General features: G+C 52.1%; 4 protein-coding genes across 4 annotated transcripts; 1 reads left to right on the top strand and 3 right to left on the bottom strand.

Annotated features, from left to right (window-relative positions):
- Positions 1-2124: 2124 nt before the first annotated feature.
- Positions 2125-3783, top strand: tpsA (Alpha,alpha-trehalose-phosphate synthase [UDP-forming] 1; the record flags this gene model as incomplete). Its single annotated transcript, XM_014692307.1, has 2 exons — positions 2125-2443; positions 2549-3783. The coding sequence occupies 2 exons, from the start codon at positions 2125-2127 to the stop codon at positions 3781-3783; spliced, it is 1554 nt and encodes a 517-aa protein (XP_014547793.1).
- Positions 3784-4264: 481 nt separating this feature from the next.
- vid27 (Vacuolar import and degradation protein 27) lies at positions 4265-7071 on the bottom strand (the record flags this gene model as incomplete). The annotated part of the gene is made up of 2 exons (XM_014692306.1): positions 4265-6744; positions 7053-7071. 2 exons carry the CDS (start codon positions 7069-7071, stop codon positions 4265-4267), a joined length of 2499 nt encoding a protein of 832 aa, XP_014547792.1.
- Positions 7072-8633: 1562 nt separating this feature from the next.
- On the bottom strand, positions 8634-10605 carry FLCY (Farnesylcysteine lyase; the record flags this gene model as incomplete). The annotated part of the gene is made up of 4 exons (XM_014692305.1): positions 8634-9602; positions 9666-9758; positions 9829-10352; positions 10491-10605. 4 exons carry the CDS (start codon positions 10603-10605, stop codon positions 8634-8636), a joined length of 1701 nt encoding a protein of 566 aa, XP_014547791.1.
- A 1051-nt stretch (positions 10606-11656) lies between these two features.
- On the bottom strand, positions 11657-14750 carry FRQ (Frequency clock protein; the record flags this gene model as incomplete). Its single annotated transcript, XM_066130353.1, has 2 exons — positions 11657-14367; positions 14432-14750. 2 exons carry the CDS (start codon positions 14748-14750, stop codon positions 11657-11659), a joined length of 3030 nt encoding a protein of 1009 aa, XP_065986536.1.
- Between the last annotated feature and the right edge of the window lie 2677 nt (positions 14751-17427).

Here is a 17427-nt window from a genome sequence, read left to right as displayed (position 1 = left end):
AAACCTTGCTTTACTAGGAACTTTAGATTGGAAATGTGAATTCTTAGTTGCGCACATGGGACAAGACTGTCCTCACATTCTCTGGGTCCTAGCCGCCATTAATCCCAGGGGGATCACGACATTTGATTCCTCAAATATGATGGTGTACTCTTAAATTGAACGTTGTGGCCCGGGAAGCAACGTCTTTTTAAGCCGAAAACTTGAAACTCGTATAACAAGAGCAAATATAGAACCAGAATCTCTTTGAGTCATTGGTTGAAAGACTTGGATGTAGGATTCTTATGATATGTTTGGCTCTGACTCCATTTGAATCAATCGGCGGCATAGGGAATTGCAGACCATGGATAGCAACATCATCCCTCAGCGTTGTGTCGTATAATGTGAGCCTTGGCATATCAGGCCGGAAGATGTGCGTAACTGTATGGTATAGTTGCATGTATACAAGGCTGTATCCAGATATATCAGGATTTGGGCTGCATTATTACAAGAAGCCCAAGCTATCACCGAGGCGTTTACGATACCCGCAGACGAACTTTCTTGGTGCCGATGGAGGCGGTGGAGGTCATGACTTACTTTTGGCCAAGACAAGCCCTGCTGCCTTTTGCAAATGGAAAAAAATACGCTCGCATTGCTTTCAACTCTTCTGGAGGATTGCTGATCCTCTGACTGGGTTCAAACGACTCTGGGATTGGGAATATGACGGGTTCATTGTGCATCCAGTAAGTGGACATGGAGACTGGTGTCTGCCTTAACGCTTAGATATTTGTTATTTTGAGAAACTTGCCGAGATACAATCAAGAGGACACACTCACCCCTTTTGGTTGCAACCGGCCACACACCTCGATGTCATCATGTGGGAATACGCGAGGCGTGCGATTCATGCCACCGATGGCCATTCTATCATGACTAAAGTTAGCATCCGGAAATCTGGGGGATTAGACAGTCAGATACGGCGCCTGCTCCAATTCGACCCAGGATGGTTGACCTTTTTTGCTGTCATGCCGCGCCCAAATCACCCCAAGCGCTTTTCTCAAAGGCTCTAGTTTCTTCTGGTCGAGGAGCAAGTACACAACCATGGTACTGAGCGTGTGACACGTTGGAAGAAGCATGATGACTCGAGGTAGTCAACGTGACACAAAGAGACGCTCTAGGTATACACAGAGTTGTAAAGAGTTGAGCTTCGGGCCCCGTACAGATGTTGGAGCGGACTATCACTGCCTAGATGTTATGCCCTCGGGATGTTACGGAGCGCAAGGCAGGACCAGCTCTACGGAACATTGACCGAGCCAACTCAAAACCACTGCCTTAGGCTTCATATGCAGAGAAATAGGGCTTGGTTACACTGTTGCTCTTTGAAAATTTCTGAGACCTGGCCGGCTGGAAGGAGTACCGAATTCCCAACGAGTCACAGTTTGGGCTCCTGCCATGTAGTTATCGTCCTACTACTTCAAAGACCAACGATAACGGTTTGAATATTCCATAAGCTTGCCCGGTTCGTCTGCAGTGGAACATACCTAGGTATGTGATGGGATAACCTTGGCCAAGTCTTGGTTGTTAATATTGCTGCAGGTAGAGGTTATTGTGCACCTCTATTACACGGATTCGTTAGGCCGTGCGCTATTTCTCCTGGCATAGTCTCAGATTGGTGTTGATAACACATGCGCTAGCATATTGGCGCCGTTCCGTATACTTGGCAACTAATAACTACCATACTCGGTGTAATCGTAAGGATGATGTCGAGATGACTGATTCGACGAGCTCAGGTAACCATTCAGCACTTGAGGAGCTTTATATCCGCTGTGGACCCTCTAAGCCTCGTCTTGGTTAGGCGCAGCCGCTACCGACCAACGACATGTCTGGAGCTACGTAATATTGGAAGGACATGGACCAAGCTTAACCCCTCCAACGCTCCTTCCAAAGTCCAGACGTCACACCCCCTCCAGATGTCACAACAAAGAAACAGAAGAGGGGAGCTCCAGGGCTTCAAATCTCTGCCCGCCATCCATTCCATAAAATAGCCTCTGGCGCTCTAATTGTCCGAAACCACCCCCAGAGCTCCTCCAGTAGCCCATAATCGACGCAATACACACCGCACAGCTCTCCCGAGTCCTCGAATAGCCAGCAATGACTGCAGACACCAGTGTCGCAGATGGCCTTGCGCCAGAAATCCACGGCCGGCTCCTCCTCCTCTCGAACCGTCTCCCCATCACCATCAAGCGCTCCGATGACGGCAGCTACACATTCTCCATGTCCTCCGGCGGCTTGGTCACCGGCCTTAGCGGCCTCAGCAAGACCACTAGCTTCCAGTGGTACGGATGGCCGGGTCTCGAAGTCCCTGACAATGAAGTCGCCGACATGAAGCAGCGCCTGAAGGACGAATACGGCGCGCACCCAGTATTTATCGACGACGAGCTCGCCGATAGACATTACAACGGATTTTCAAGTTTGTCCCCTCCCAAATTCTTTCCTTTCCACGGTCTACACCAAACAGGACCAGGCCAAAAAAAGAAAACCCAAAAAAAAAACCACTAACATTGCATTCTATCAGACTCCATCCTCTGGCCCCTCTTCCACTACCACCCCGGCGAAATCACCTTTGATGAATCCGCATGGGCAGCCTACCAAGAAGTAAACCATCTCTTCGCCCAGACCGTCATCAAGGACGTTCAAGATGGCGACCTCATCTGGGTCCACGACTACCACCTCATGCTCCTCCCGCAGATGCTGCGGGAAGAAATCGCCAAGACCAACAAGAAGGTCAAGATTGGCTTCTTCCTGCACACGCCGTTTCCCAGCAGCGAAATCTACCGTATCTTGCCCGTTCGTGAACCTCTGCTCCGCGGCCTGCTGGACTGCGACCTGATTGGGTTCCACACGTACGACTATGCACGTCATTTCCTGAGCAGCTGCTCCCGCATCTTGGGCACGCATACCACGCCCAATGGCGTCGACTGGAACGGACGCTTCGTCACCATTGGTGCGTTCCCCATAGGCATCGACCCGGACAAATTTGTCGAAGGGCTCAAGAAACCGTCTGTGCAGGAACGCATCGCGACACTGAACCGCAAATTCGAAGGTGTCAAGTTGATTGTCGGCGTCGACAGACTGGATTACATCAAGGGAGTGCCACAGAAGCTGCACGCCTTGGAAGTATTCCTAACCGAACACCCTGAATGGATCGGCAAAATCGTTCTCGTCCAGGTCGCCGTCCCCTCGCGCCAAGATGTGGAAGAGTATCAGAATCTCCGCGCCGTGGTCAACGAGCTCGTCGGCCGCATCAACGGCAAATTCGGCACCATTGAATTCATGCCCATCCACTTCCTCCACCAGTCCGTCTCCTTTGACGAACTAACCGCCCTCTACGCCGTATCAGACGTATGCCTCGTCTCCTCGACCCGCGATGGCATGAACCTCGTCTCATACGAATACATTGCCACGCAGCGAGAACGCCACGGTGTCATGATTCTCTCCGAATTCACCGGCGCCGCACAGTCTCTTAACGGGAGTCTCATCGTCAATCCATGGAACACGGAGGAACTGGCCAATGCCATCCATGATGCCGTCACCATGAGTCCTGAGCAGCGGGCGGCGAACTTTAAGAAACTGGAACGCTATGTCTTCAAGTACACCAGCGCATGGTGGGGAACCAGCTTCGTGTCTGAAATGACTCGCCTTGATTCGAACAATGTCCAGCCCAAGACGTTGCGGAACGTGTCTGGCGCCGTTGTTGGGCCGGGCCAGGACGAAGATGAGGCTGTTTCGCCTACGCAGAACAACCCATGAGCACTCATCGTGTCTTTGTTCTGGGTTGGGTATTCTAGTCTGGGGCGTGATTAGACTTTACTCTATAACTTATAAATGTCAAATGAACGGGATGGGAATGAGCCGGGGAGGGAGGAAAAAACAAAGAGTCATTTAGCAATGTAGCGAATGGAGTTACGGACTAGCATTTAATAGTTTTTTTGTTTTTCAACTTTGATTCGTGCGTGCTGCTATCTAACTAACTACATACCTGGGATGAAGAGCCGTTATAACCCGCGACGTGAAGACGAAAGGAAACCTCGAACGTTTATTCCCCACATTGAATCCCAAGACAAGATAAAAAGGTTACAGACACAACCACAGAATAGGATTGGCTTGGATGAAAGTTCTGCAAATTTGCAGTTCATGGTATCAAAAAAAAAGGGCATCCCTTCATAAATAGACAAGTGGAATTCGGCCGCGCGTACAGCTCGAAACACGCCCCTCACCAGCCATTCATTACTTAATAAGGCGAATTCACGATATCGTCTCTTCCCAACTTGTATCTCCCGCTCTGACTATTGCTAATCCGTCCTGAGCTGCGCCGACCACCGCTCAAACGTAAATCGCCCATGATGCTCTCTCGTGTGGGCTTGCGTAGGCTTTGTTTAGCCACCATGTTGACTTCGTTGGGCAGCGCTACAATGACGTTCTTGTCGGACCCAAACTTGAAGTCGTCCGCCTTGACTTCATCCTGGTAGCGCTTGATCTTATAAGGAGTCTTTACGCCGCGGAGGAGTTTCTTGAGATCCCACTCGACGATATAAGGTCCTGTAGCAGTGATGATGCTCTTCTCTTCAGCGCCCTCTCCAGCGTTGAACTTGGCCGGTGTAAACGATACAGGCTTTCCCGTTTCATGGTAAACCTGCGCAACATGCTCTGGGGTCAGGGCAAGACGGCGAGGGCGGGGCTTGGAGTCGGCTGAGAAGCCCTTCTCAAAACCAAGCTTGCCATCATTCTTGCCACCCTTCTGCTGAGCATCAACCAGCAAGATGTAGTTCTTGGTAGTTCCCAGAATCCATCGACCATCGGCAGAAACATCCATGCCAATGATGGGATCACCCAGAGCAGGAAGCTGTGTCTTGGCGCGAATTCCCAGGCGGTCAAACAGGCGAATGTCGCCCTTATTGCTTGCCACAGCAATGTATCCCTTCTCGGTGGTAGCCAAAGCCGAGAAGTCGTTCTTGGAAGCATATTGCTTCATGTCAGTGTCCACAAGCTTGTTGCCAGACAGACGAGGATCGACACGGTACAGAGCATTACTGGACACACCAAGGAAGGTCTGCTCCGACGACATCTGGGCGAACTTGTTCTCTGGAGCAAACGTGACGACGGGTATATCATCGTGGACTTTCCACTCGTCAACGACCTTGCCGTATTCGATATCCATACGGTATAGTTTGTTGGCATCGACGCCATTTTGTATGATGAGATCCCGATCTTCGCTGTGCAACATGACCTTCTTGGGGCTCATGAGCTTACCGCCTGGAGTGGTAACTCTGGAAATGTTGGTGTTGAATTTGAGACGATTGTCGGCCGTATGAGAAAACACACCAATCTTGGAACCGCGAACGACAAATGAGCGGTCATGCTTGTAACCCACCGCCAGTTGTGAGTTGATGTCACCACCGGTTTTCTCCTCATCTGCTTCCTCGTCCTCTTCAGATTCGTAATCGTCGCTGCGGATGCCGGCGTCTTCCTCTTCCTCATGCTCCTCTTCCTCCTCTTCCTCTTCTTCTTCCAGCGGCGGCGCATCTTCCATGTTTAGATCGCCAAAGGCGTCAAGCACATATTCACGCTCCTTTTCTTGCACTTTGGCCCATTTGGTTTCATTAAGCCTCTCCCAGATGGCTTGCATGATTGCCTCCTGGAACTTTTCCAGAGTGGGCTGGTCCTTGAACCGAAGAAGCCAGGACCTGGCGGTGCCATCGCCGCTGAAGTGGTTGAAAACGAATGAAAGATACTCAAAGTCAAATACAGGGTTGAACTCGGGCACGACTGAGGTACCGACCCATGATCTTTCCTTGCTTTCGATTTGGAGCCAATATTGCCATTGACCAACCTCTGAAACAGTAGCAATCACGGAGTCATCAATGAGTTCAAAGTGACCCGGCTGTGGATCAAAGAGATGCAGTTCGGCGGGTAGCGATGCGTAGATCTCGAGAGGTTCCGGAGCAGAGTCAGGTTCAGGTGCTTTTGATTGTCCGCTGCCCTTGGTTTCCGGTTCTAGCTCTGGCTCCAGCTCCGGCTCCGACTCCGCCTCTGGCTCTGGCTCTGGCAGTGAGGCGGCAGCGGCGGCAGCCAGAGGTTCTCTCTTGGCGCCCGTGTTAGCAGCCGTCTTCTTGGCGTACATGTCGTCGACAGACTCAATAGATCGGGCAAGCACGGGGCTGTGAAGTGGACTGGCAGGAGGAATGGGGTTTTCGTCGTGGAACTCGAACTGCTGGTAATCCTCGTCAGAAGCGGTGGTATGCGGCTTGCGGTACTTGCGTTCGTATTGACACTGCTGAGCAACTTGAACAAACTGTTCGACCTGCGCGGTAGGCACTTGAGTATCGCAAACGAACTCGTAGAGATCGCCGTTGTCGCCGCTCAAGTCTCTCCAAGCAAATACAGTTTCACCACCCTCTCTGCTTTCGACTCGGAACCGAAGAGCTTCGTCTAGCAAGAATGTCTTCTCGTCACGTTCGGCGGCAAGAGCGTCAATCTCAGCGTCTTCGCCCTCTTCGTCGGCAATAAGTTCGGCCTCGCCTTCCTCAAAGACCCGCTGGACGACAAGTTGGTAGTGGAAATCCTGGTTGGTTCGACGGATACGAATGGCCGAGTCCTTGAAAATGAGCTCGGAATAGCCCTTGGGCGACAGTGGTCGAACGAGATAAAGCTGACCCTGAGGCAGCTCGATAAGCGCTTCTTGGGTGCCGGAGCCGAAGATCAGCTTGCCAACTGTGGGGAAAGAGGGACTCTGTTAGCTTTGGGGAGAACTGGTAGTCTTGGCAACGAAACAAGGAAGAGTTTTCGATGAATGAGCAAAAGCAGAGGAGAGATGTCGAAGCGGGATAGATTTTCAAGTCATTGTCAAGCTTCCTTGGCTTTATGAAAGGCAGGGGGCCAAACGTAAGTGTGTGTGCGTGTGTGTTTGTGTGGCCAGAGGAGAGTACATAATTAGGACAGACAAGGATAACAGGAGGGCACCAGAAAAAAAAAAGAAAGCAAGACATTTGCACCTCCTCATGGTGGTTGAAATCACTTACCATTCCGCAGCATGAACATTCTGTCCCCCTTTTTTGTTTTATTTCGCCGTCTGTGCCGGGTATTATATCTTTCTTTCCGTCCTGGTTTTGTGCCCCAGCGTCCAAAGTACAGACCAGGTAGAACCCCTCCTTCACTTGACAAGTGTGAGCAGCTGGCGGCGTGACTGCAGCTCGATGGAAAACCGTTCTAAGCGAAGGACAGGAGCCAGGCGAGGAGAGTATGCGAGGCAGGAGACAAAAAAAAAAGAATAAACACGACGATCAAGCTTCCTGCACGACAAGCGTAGGCAGAAGGACGTCGTTCACGAGGAAGCAAACGCGATGATGCAAGCGGCAAGCTGTGCAAGCCAAGGTGGGATGGTGCGGTGGCATTTACTGGCATCTACTAGCGGAGTGCTGGGATTGGCACTGGGGCCAGGGTCCCAGATGTCTGGAAGCATGGCTAGCCAGTGACTGGTTGAGTGGCCCAGGCTACAGATGGGAGGCCTTCTTGGTGTTAGTCTGGTGTGCCAGAGGGTGCGTCATAACACCACCCACCAGACATGTGCGGCCCATCAAGTCCACGCGTGGCCTGGTGGCATCACGTGCGTCAAGCTAAGGTGCCTTGCTGCCTTGGAGCCATCATTGCTTTGGTGTGTGATGATGATCAGAACCCAGCTGGTGTCCATTCAATAGGCCAGACCAATAACGTCATTATGCAAGGCACGTAATCGCCACGCAAAGGGGCGGGAAAAAACAAGGAATACTACAACACCGCGTCTTGCCGTCGCGATATATGCGTCGTGCCCTAAAATGAGTTGGCGTCGTCGGCAACTGGTTCTCACGCATTGATGCCCTGTCACGAGTCACAACTGCCACGGCCTCCCACTCACACCTGAACAAAGCCAGGCAAGGCTGGCCGACAATGCTTGGGCTGAAAGCCGGCTTTGCTGATCGACCTCTCACCACCACCACATCGATTGTCTGGCTGGCTTAGTACTACTACTTGCACACGCCAGCGCGTCATCGCACGGACAGTCACGTCAACCACAACAAACATTGCTGCCCTGCACACGTCTATACCATAACTCCTCCGTACCCATGTACGTAGCGTAAATGGGTGTCGTACCAATAGACATAGACGAGGAAAAGACAACCAACAAGGTCCCCATCCATGGACACGTCCTGGTTTGGCACCCTGGTGAAGCCAAAGGTAACCCCGAGGAAAAGCGATGACAAGACGAAAGACGTCCTATTCGTTGGAGTGTGTGCAAACCGTCTCGCTAGACTTGCATGTGGTAATTTCCATCGGCCTTGCGGCAAAGTAACTTTGCAGGTGGCATTGCGAGCCTGAACAATGATATTATTGACCAGAGGGTGAAATCGTGCAGCCACCCGTCCGCTATCTGATGTATATGCGCACATTTTCAATATATTTCAACACGCAGTTTACCACATTCTAGCCAAGTCCGTGTCCCCTAATCATTCGCCATGGCTACCGTGTAAACATTCCCAATCAACAGCCATCTATACCCACCATTCCCCGCACTCTAGTATCAAAAGAGAAAGAAAGAAAAAACATCAAAGGGTATCCTAGCTCTTCTAAAGTTCATCTGCACCCGGAAAGTTCATACTGGCCCCCATCTCGCTGTCCATACTATCCCAGAAATCTTCCCTTGGAGGCCTGGGACTTGTGTCCTGCGAGGCGGTGTCCTTGTTGCCTCCTCTGCTCCTGGTGACGCCGGCAAAGTCATCTGCCATGAGACGAGCGACATTCATCCCCATGAGGGCGCTAGTCTCCATGGTTGAGATGAAGCTCTCCACTCCAGAAGTATAGTATAGGCCTCTGCCGACAATGGGATCCTGGAAGGTGACGCGCGGGGATTCAATCGGGTACGAGTAAAACCAGTGCGGGTAGTACCATGAGATGGGCTCTACTTCGCCCGTAGTTTCGTTGCATATAAAGCAAGACGGAACTGGTGTGCCGAGGATATCAGACAGAAAAGTTGAATTGACCGGCTCGGCTGAGAAAATCTTGTAGAGGAACTCCTTCCCTTGTGTCTTGGGATTTGTGACTGTGCGCAGGGTGCTGATGGAGTAAAAGCCGGTACGGCCGACTCCCTCCGGGCCTTCATGAGCTTCCTCGTCTTTGCCGAGAGTTGTGTATACATTGCTCGGAGCCTTTGTCCCTGCTTCAAGACCGAAGAAGCTTGGCTGCAATAGGAAGGGAGAGGTGAATAGAGTGACGTGGAGCTTCATATAAGGGATCGTATCAATACGATGTTTGATTACTCCCTTGGCAGCTTCGATGCCGCTGAACTGCCAGGGTGATGCGATTATAACATTGTCAAAGGCGGTGGGCAGCTTGGCGGCTTTTGATGTCGAACCCGACGATTTCGTCGAGATTAGATACTTGGGAGCAGATCCAGGCTTGTCGGCACCCTTTTGAAATGCGAGGGTGGCAACAGAAGTGTTGGGATAGTAGACTGCACCACTGTGCTGAAGCAGCTTCTCAAAGATTTGCCAATTACCTCCAGCAACGGCGACGGCACCCTCGGTAGAGAACGACACCTACAAGAAGATGAGCAACCTGGTCAACTGCCAAACGCATTGTAGCAAAAAAAAAAAACTCACCATTGCCTCTAAACCGTGGATGTAGGCCATGTTGGAGGCATAGTTGACCCGTGTAGCCGACTGCATGAGGTCTCGAACAAAGTCCGGGTTGATCTTGAACAAGAATTTAGCATCGAGTTTCCAGAGCGCTATACACGGCATGCCTTTTCTGTCGCAAACTCACATTGTTATCTCTCAGATACTGCTCGCCCGTCACACCCGTCAACCTTAACAACCCCAGCTCAAAGGCCCTCTGCGTCAACGACCGAAACGGGAAATACGGCGTCTCATAAAGGCGAAGAAAAGTCCCGACGGCGCTCTTGACCAGCTGCACAGCCCTGTACGGCGCCAGGCCATACTTCAGAAACAGCTTTGCAGCATCCCACCACTTGGAAGCACCTGCCTCTGACCGAAACAAGATGGTCTTGCCATCCCAAATAGCTGTGTAGTCAGCAGGCTGGGGTTCCGTCAACCCCGTCAGCGACAAGTCGAAGTCCCGAGTAGCATTGTACATGATGTGGTTGTCCTTGATGAAGATGGATGCTCCGAGCTCCACGGGCTGCCCGGGGTCGTTGAAGGCATTCACGGTGACGGTACGACCGCCGATGTGGTCAGTCTTTTCGAAAACCGTGATATTGACAGCCAGACCTTCTTCCTCGGCATACTTTTGCAAGTGGTATGCAGCTGAAGTGCCGGCAGCACCGGCACCTGTATATTTGCCATGTCAGTAAGTACGCGGCCAACGTCACAGCATGTTGCTCCCAATCTGTCTGGAGCTTTCCGGTCCAATCCAGCCCCAGATTCCGCCCATCCTCAAAACCCATCCAAGAAGGATTATCTACGTACCGATAATAGCGACATTCTTAACCTCCTTCACACGACGGGGGTGGTTCGTCGCATCCCGTGCCGCAGCCGCCGCCGCCGTGGCGAGAGCCACCAGCTTCAGTAGTGGGAGATGCATCGTGGACACTTGCTGACCGGCTTGACTCGGAATGCTTCGTGCAAATCAAGCAGTGACATGTGCGGACGCAAGGACTCTGCGGAAGAGAAAAGGCGGTGGGAGGAGGGGTCAGAAGAGGAAACGGCAATGCAATCAAAGAATCGCAAAGCAAAAAAAAAAACTCTGAAAAGTTAAAGGGATACGTCGTATCTCTTGTTCTCGCGCAATAACGCCAATGTTTGCTACAGGCGCCCCATGTTTTGGACTGTTGGTTGTAGAATGTCAGCAGCAGAGTGTACAGAAGGCTCCAAGCTTGCGACGAAAAAAGTGGGCACAGGGACGTGGGGTCGGTGCAGATGCCGGCCCCACACTGCGCCGATGCCTATCATGCCTTGGTCTAGCTAGTCCTTGGCAAACTAGCACTTACTGAAGTAGGCTAGCAGCTACCCCACAGGGCAGTAGCTCTAGCCGTGAAACAAGCATGCAGAGCATTTTGGTACTGCGCCGACTTGACATTCGCAGACTTCATCTTCCCCGACATCAAGACCGTTTAAATCATTTGAGTCATAGAAAATTGATAACTCCATTTCAGCGCTACACTAGCATCCATCGCGTTTTAGCCTACCAGAGCCAGTTTTCCCTTGTCGCAAACAACGCTTCCGCAATCTTGTCCATGGCCTCTGCCAGACATATAGATATGGACCAGCTGTCCAAGGGGAGGGAACCTTGAACATGACCAAAAAAAAAAGGGTTTCCCAAGTTGTACACAAAAATGCCTTAAAACACCTTGCCGCATGCAAATTGGGCTTTGTCGCAATGGACTTTGCGCCACAAAATTCAACGCAAACAGACCCCAGTAACATCTCCCGAATCTCTGGTCGCCAAATATGTCTATCGCCCGCTGTCAAGAATGTATAAAAAGAAGATATACGTCAGAGAAAGTAGCAGAAGAAGACAAACTAAATAAAAATGGGTACAAGGCTTCGTAATTCCAATAAAAACTCAACTATCGACAAGTCGTGAGTTCCGTGTTGCCAGCATGCAATCATGCCGTCAGGATTGCGCGTTAATGTCAACTCTCTTCATCGCTGGTGCTGTGGCCACTTTCCACTCCTCCTGCGGTTGCGGCCGAACTGCCGCCGGTTCTAAACACGGCATCGGCGCTGGCACTTTTACTTCTGCATCGAATGCTTCCAGGTGCGGCCTCTGCGCTGCCAATAGACGGGCGCTTGGCACTGACAATGGGACGCTTGAAATTGGGCACATCATCCGTGTCCATTCGCTCATACATCCCATTGGCGGCATCATCCTCGTCAGGCTCTTCGCCATCTTCGTCCCCGCTGCTCAAGTCCACACCATCAGGGTAGCCATCTGACTGATGTGGATTGACAGCTCGGCTCATCAGCTCTTCTGAAGACTCCAGGGCGTCGTCATCATCCTCAGAGCCGAATTCATCATCCCCCGAGCTTGACGTGTCCGTACTAAATGGCGGGAGGAAAATGACCGGTGGAGGCAGCGGCACTGGAGCAAGACGCTTGATCCTACCCGACATGTAATCAATTTCAACAGGGTAAACGTTTTGCTGACTTGTGGCAAGCGGGGCAGGTGATGAAGTTGACATGCTTGCTAATCGACTGATGATAAACTCAGTGGCTTCCTCCGATTTTCTTGGTAAATTAGACTGGTATTCTGACGCCGTAGCATCTGTCATGGGTCGTTTCGTTGTTACGACGACCATGAAGTGGTCATCCGGCATAACGCCTCCCAGACCGCAAGGCTCCAGCGGATGCACTTCAATATACTGTTGCGCAGAGGACCATGGAAACTCGGAATCGGGGATGCTTGATTCGGAGTCTGAGTCACCTGTGAGATCCGGGACACCGTCACTGCTGTCAACGTCCATCTTCACGCTGGTGTCAATACAATGATTCCGTTCGCTAAGTGGACGGTAACCCAGGGAAGAACCAGATGTGGATCGGTGAAGCATCGGGCGTGAAGATTGTCCTTGGGAGTCTTGGCGGTCTTGGCCGCTGGACAGCATGTATGTTGCAGGAGATGTATCACCAGGGCCACCAGAAAGGTCAGTGCAGAACGGCGCGCCGCTATAATAAATAATAGCACCGTCATGGCGACGCTTCCGACGATTCGACGTGCCAGAGCCACTCAGGTTCCATCGTGAATCGTCTCCATTGCTATCGTCAATGGGTCCGAAGGACGACAAAGTTTCGTCCAGCGATGTCTCTCCGTTGGGGGAGCTATTGTGAACAAAAAGCGGCTTGTAGTGGAAGCTATCCGATGAAGCGGACACCTGAGGGCCGAATTTGGAGCGATTTTTTGAACTTCCGCCGGACTGAACATCATCTGCTGTGGAGTTGCCAGTCTTTTGCCTCTTGCGTTGACCCGACTCGGAATCTTCTGTGTCTGCGCTCCTCTGAGAGCTCTCATTCGAACTGTCACTGGAGAACCTGGTGCCATCCCGACCACCTCGCCAACGAATCTTGCGGCCGTCGGGTGAGAGCTGGAACTTGGTACTAATTTCGTTCACGGCAGATCGTACGAAGCTTGGCGTAACATTGATGATGTGTAGCTGTGCCAAGTTGCACAGCAGATTCAAGTACACCCAACCCTCAGCATCTGGCTGCACGTCCAGGTTATCCTTTTTCGACTCTGTTATAAGCTCTGGAGGAACTAAGCCCAGATGACGAATATACTCCATATTTTCAGAGGGAACTTGAGTCCGATCCGGGTCCAGATCCTTTACGCGTGTGGGTCGCTGGTCAGGGACGGGCGGTTGGGTTGGCGAGGTGTTGGTTCCTGAGCCACTGCTGTTTCCGTTGCCCCGGGACTCTGTCTGATCGCCGTTGGAGTGACAAGCCGAGCCATTATCTCGCGATCGACTTTTCTTGCAAGAGTGACCAGATTGTTGTTCCGGGGGTAAAATCTTGGCTTCCCGTGACGGCTCTGAATTTCCGGCGGCGGCGGCGCCGCCGCCAGCGGCATTATTGGTAGCAGGTGTAGGCTGCTGCTTGGCTAGATGAGGTTGAGCTTGAGAGTCAACATCGGCTGATACCCCATCTGCCTCGACTCCATCGGTTTGGCGATGTCTGGCTCGGCGCGCATGCCGGCCCGCAATCTTCCCTGTAAATAATTGTTCCAGGCGTCGTACCACCAACTTCTTTCTGTCCCTGTCGGTCAATATCATGTGGCGTGGGTACAAGCCCTCAGGGATGTCGCGCAGGTAGTTTTCTACCTTTTGGTCGGACCTGACACGCGAGCCGACACTTGGACGGCCGAGCGACGCTCCAGTTGAATTAGCAGCGCTCGACATGGACGCATATGCAGAGTCTACAGGTCTAGCATTGGAGCCAGACGAAGAGGAGGCGTGCTTAGAAGCGGATCCCGAAGCCGAGTACATGTGGTCACGCGTGGCGTGTCGCAATGATTTCTTTCGCTGAGACGACGAGGCATCCGGAGAGTCTTCAATGCTAGCCGCGAAGTCACGCAGCGTTGTTTCTAATTCTCGTCTCCTACGCCTTGGTAGACCATGGTACTTGATTTCGAAGAGCTTGTCCTTTCGCAGCGTTTCCGGACCCTTTTGCTTGTACCTCTTCAATTCTTCCTTCAGCTTTTGAATTTCGACGGTGAGATCGTCAATCACGCTGCGATAGTCATCCGCGCTGCTACTCTGGCCGGTGGCGAGCCGCGGAGGAGCCGGGTGTTGGAACTGGTATGGCTTGTCTTCATTTGACGAGTCCGACTCTTTCTGGAAGAAGGGAGGGTCAACTGCGACGAACATGTTAGTCATATCAAGCCAGACTGCAAACATCATGTGTAGAGTGACACAAACCATCCATACCATCCATGGCGCTGTTGTCAAACGTTGCAGTCGGGTTTTGGTTTGACAAATCAAACCATTTTTTCGGGTCGCTCTGGCCCGTTTCGTGGCTCTCCCCGGAGGAATTACGGCGCGGCGAGCTTGTTACATTGCTTGGATTCGCCGCCGGCGACGAGCCGGGACTCGCTCTGAGAGAAGCATCGCGGGCGAGTTGGTGATGCTTCAAGGTTACCGAGTTTCCTGGCGAGGCCCGTCGTGGTAACGGGTGGCCCAACGGACCTGTCGGCGGGGGAGGTTCTGTGCCTTGTGCGTTTCGATTCTGCGATAGCATCGTCGATGCATGAGAAGATTTTAATGATAAATCGGGACGCGTTCGTCGTTGGGCCAGCTGAACATTTCAATGTTCTCCTCGAGATCTGAAGTGATCAAGCGCTCGTCTACTGGGCCGCTGCCTTCAAAAGGCGCACCTAGGCGTTGTCAAGACCCGGGGTCGACAGATGTGACGTATGACTGCTGATCACTTCTCTGTAAAAGATTGTTTCTGCTTAACTGCATATATGGCTTTGTTAGTGGCATGCTGAGTGCGTATGTACATACAGCGCGGTTGTAAGGGGGGGATGGGCGGAATGAGGGGCTGGACTGGCTATTGGTGGGCAGCGCCATTGGCGTTCTAGCCCTGGGGCTGCTGAAAGCGGAGGCTACATATGCGACAAAACTGATCAGAGTGATCGATCGATCGTCGCGTCGCAACTGCACCGCTCCAATTATGCCGTGTTGAGCAGCTTCTGTCAATGGCTCACCTATTGCGACCCAATACCGCTCTGCTACAGTCGTCGACGACTGCTGGAAATGTGGAATAGATTTCCCGGCGGTTTGAGCCGTTCAGACGTCGTCGTGCTGGCTGACTATCAACCGTCAAACTTGAGAGATGGGAGGTCAAGCAGCCTGTGCGGTCCAATGCATTAGCATGTCAACTACTCATCATGGTTGTTTGTTGACGTTGGGTATCGAGGGAGTAAATGAGCTTTTCGGTGCACCAGCAATGTCGGGACTTTTGGCCTTACCTTGAGCTCACACAAACGATTGATATATTTAGGGGTGCTCGTATAGCAGTGTACTAAAAAAAAGTAATGGCTTCGAAAACCTGCGATGTGACGAGCAGCGTTTCGATGCTTGATGGGTGTCGACAAAGATGTCCGGATGAAACTGGTTTAACCGAGACTCGTAAGCAAGGTCGTAAGAAATTTGGTCGGCGGAATAACCAGCAGAATGGACTGGTTAGGCGACAGAGTAAGTGAGTTCAATGTTGCTGGTTTGTGGAAACAATGGATCGTCCAAGCAATCGCAAGACAACTCGGGCGTGAGGGCACGATTTCACGACACGGTGAAAGGATATATGGTGTAAGATTCAAGCAGTATGTGACGGAAGTTTGATGTATGGCGGAAGTTGGGCGTGAGGTTATGCGGTTCTTGATGATTCAAGGCTGCAGCCAAGAATTCAGCGTGCGGTGGAGGAGAAGAGGCTGAGGGAGAGCAAGGGCAGGTGGCGACGGCAGATCAGCAAGGAACAGGAAGAGAGAAGAGAGGCCATTGCCATTGCCAGGACGGGCGAAGAAGCAAGGCCGAGTCACTGCCACCAAACAAAGCCCGCCGGGAAAGGGTGCGATGAGTGCGGCGATGTGTGCAATGGGGTGCAAGGAAACTCGGCGGGCCGCGAAGCTTAGATTCGACGCTCATTGCACCGATTTCCACGACCTACGGGGTGTTTGCGGGATCAAAAGAGATCGAGACCCACAGCATGGAGTGAATTTCAGGGTCCAGCCTTTTTTTCCTGGTTGGATGGATGGACCCGGTGGTGTGGCGCTATAGAAACTGCTGCTTATAATTGCGCTTCTCGGGCCTCGCTGGCGGAAGGAGCTGGTACAGCTTCGAGGTTGGTACGCTGATGACGGGAAGAGATGTAAATCAACTAGTACTAAAAATGGTCAAAAAGAATTGCGTATTTTGCAGCTCCGTTTGATGTAACTCGCCGGCATGCCTGCTCAATCTCGTCGTAATAATATGGTACCAGACCATTCGACAGGACCGCAATTGTAAGCTACTCGTCACATCAGGCCATGTTTTAGTCAGTACAGGCACCAGTTGAGGGCCTGGCGTCTTTTGCCCGCCGGCAGTCGTCAACTTTTAGCACCCATACTTGGTTCATGCACTTGACACTAGCGTGTCTTCTCAGCTACTTCAGCTAAGTACTTAAGTACTTAGCGTATTCCAGCCAGCACCTCGATGATACTCGATGTCAAGTACCGGCGTGATATTCCACAGTGGACAATATGCCGGGTCATGTATGTACATACAGGCCACAGCCACAGGCCAGGTTAATTGCAATCCTGGTTGCTTACTTAAGTAGATGCCTGGGTGCTCAAACAACCAACAGCCCACTGCGAAACCGCCCGCCGGGGCGCCGTCATCTCACTTTTACGCCGCCATCGCCGCCACCGGTCTCACTCATCAGCGTTAACGTCGATGGCCCGCGCCGACTGACCTGACCTGACATCTGGAGTCGACATCTGGACCCTCCCCACTGCCATGACGCGCCCACAGGCACAGGCCCATTGAATGTTGAAGCCGTTGCAGTCCAATCCACCAGTCAAGCCAATGCCTCCAGTCCGGGCTCAATGTTCTGTTGTCGACCAGTTGACTGCATGTGCTCCGTCGTCGGCCCATGGCGCTGTGACAAGCGGAAAACCTTTCCAAAATCCCCCGAGGAGCAAGTTACTCTATACTTAAGTACTTTAGTTGGCTGCGGTCGCAGCCTGCTGGCATATGACTCCAAACGTCAGGTGTGCAACGCACCAGACACCCGACGCCCTCCTCAACACAAACCACGCAGCCTGCAGACGGTCTGGTAAATAAATGTTCTCGACCGCGCCGCTACGCCACGGCAACTCGGCTATCCGGGGCACTTGGACCAGTCACACCCAGCCATTGCTGCTCACAGCCCAGGCCGG

Source organism: Metarhizium brunneum, chromosome 2 (assembly GCF_013426205.1).
Source record: "Metarhizium brunneum chromosome 2, complete sequence".
NCBI lineage: Eukaryota > Fungi > Ascomycota > Sordariomycetes > Hypocreales > Clavicipitaceae > Metarhizium > Metarhizium brunneum.
This window is presented reverse-complemented; position numbering and strand designations above follow the sequence as displayed.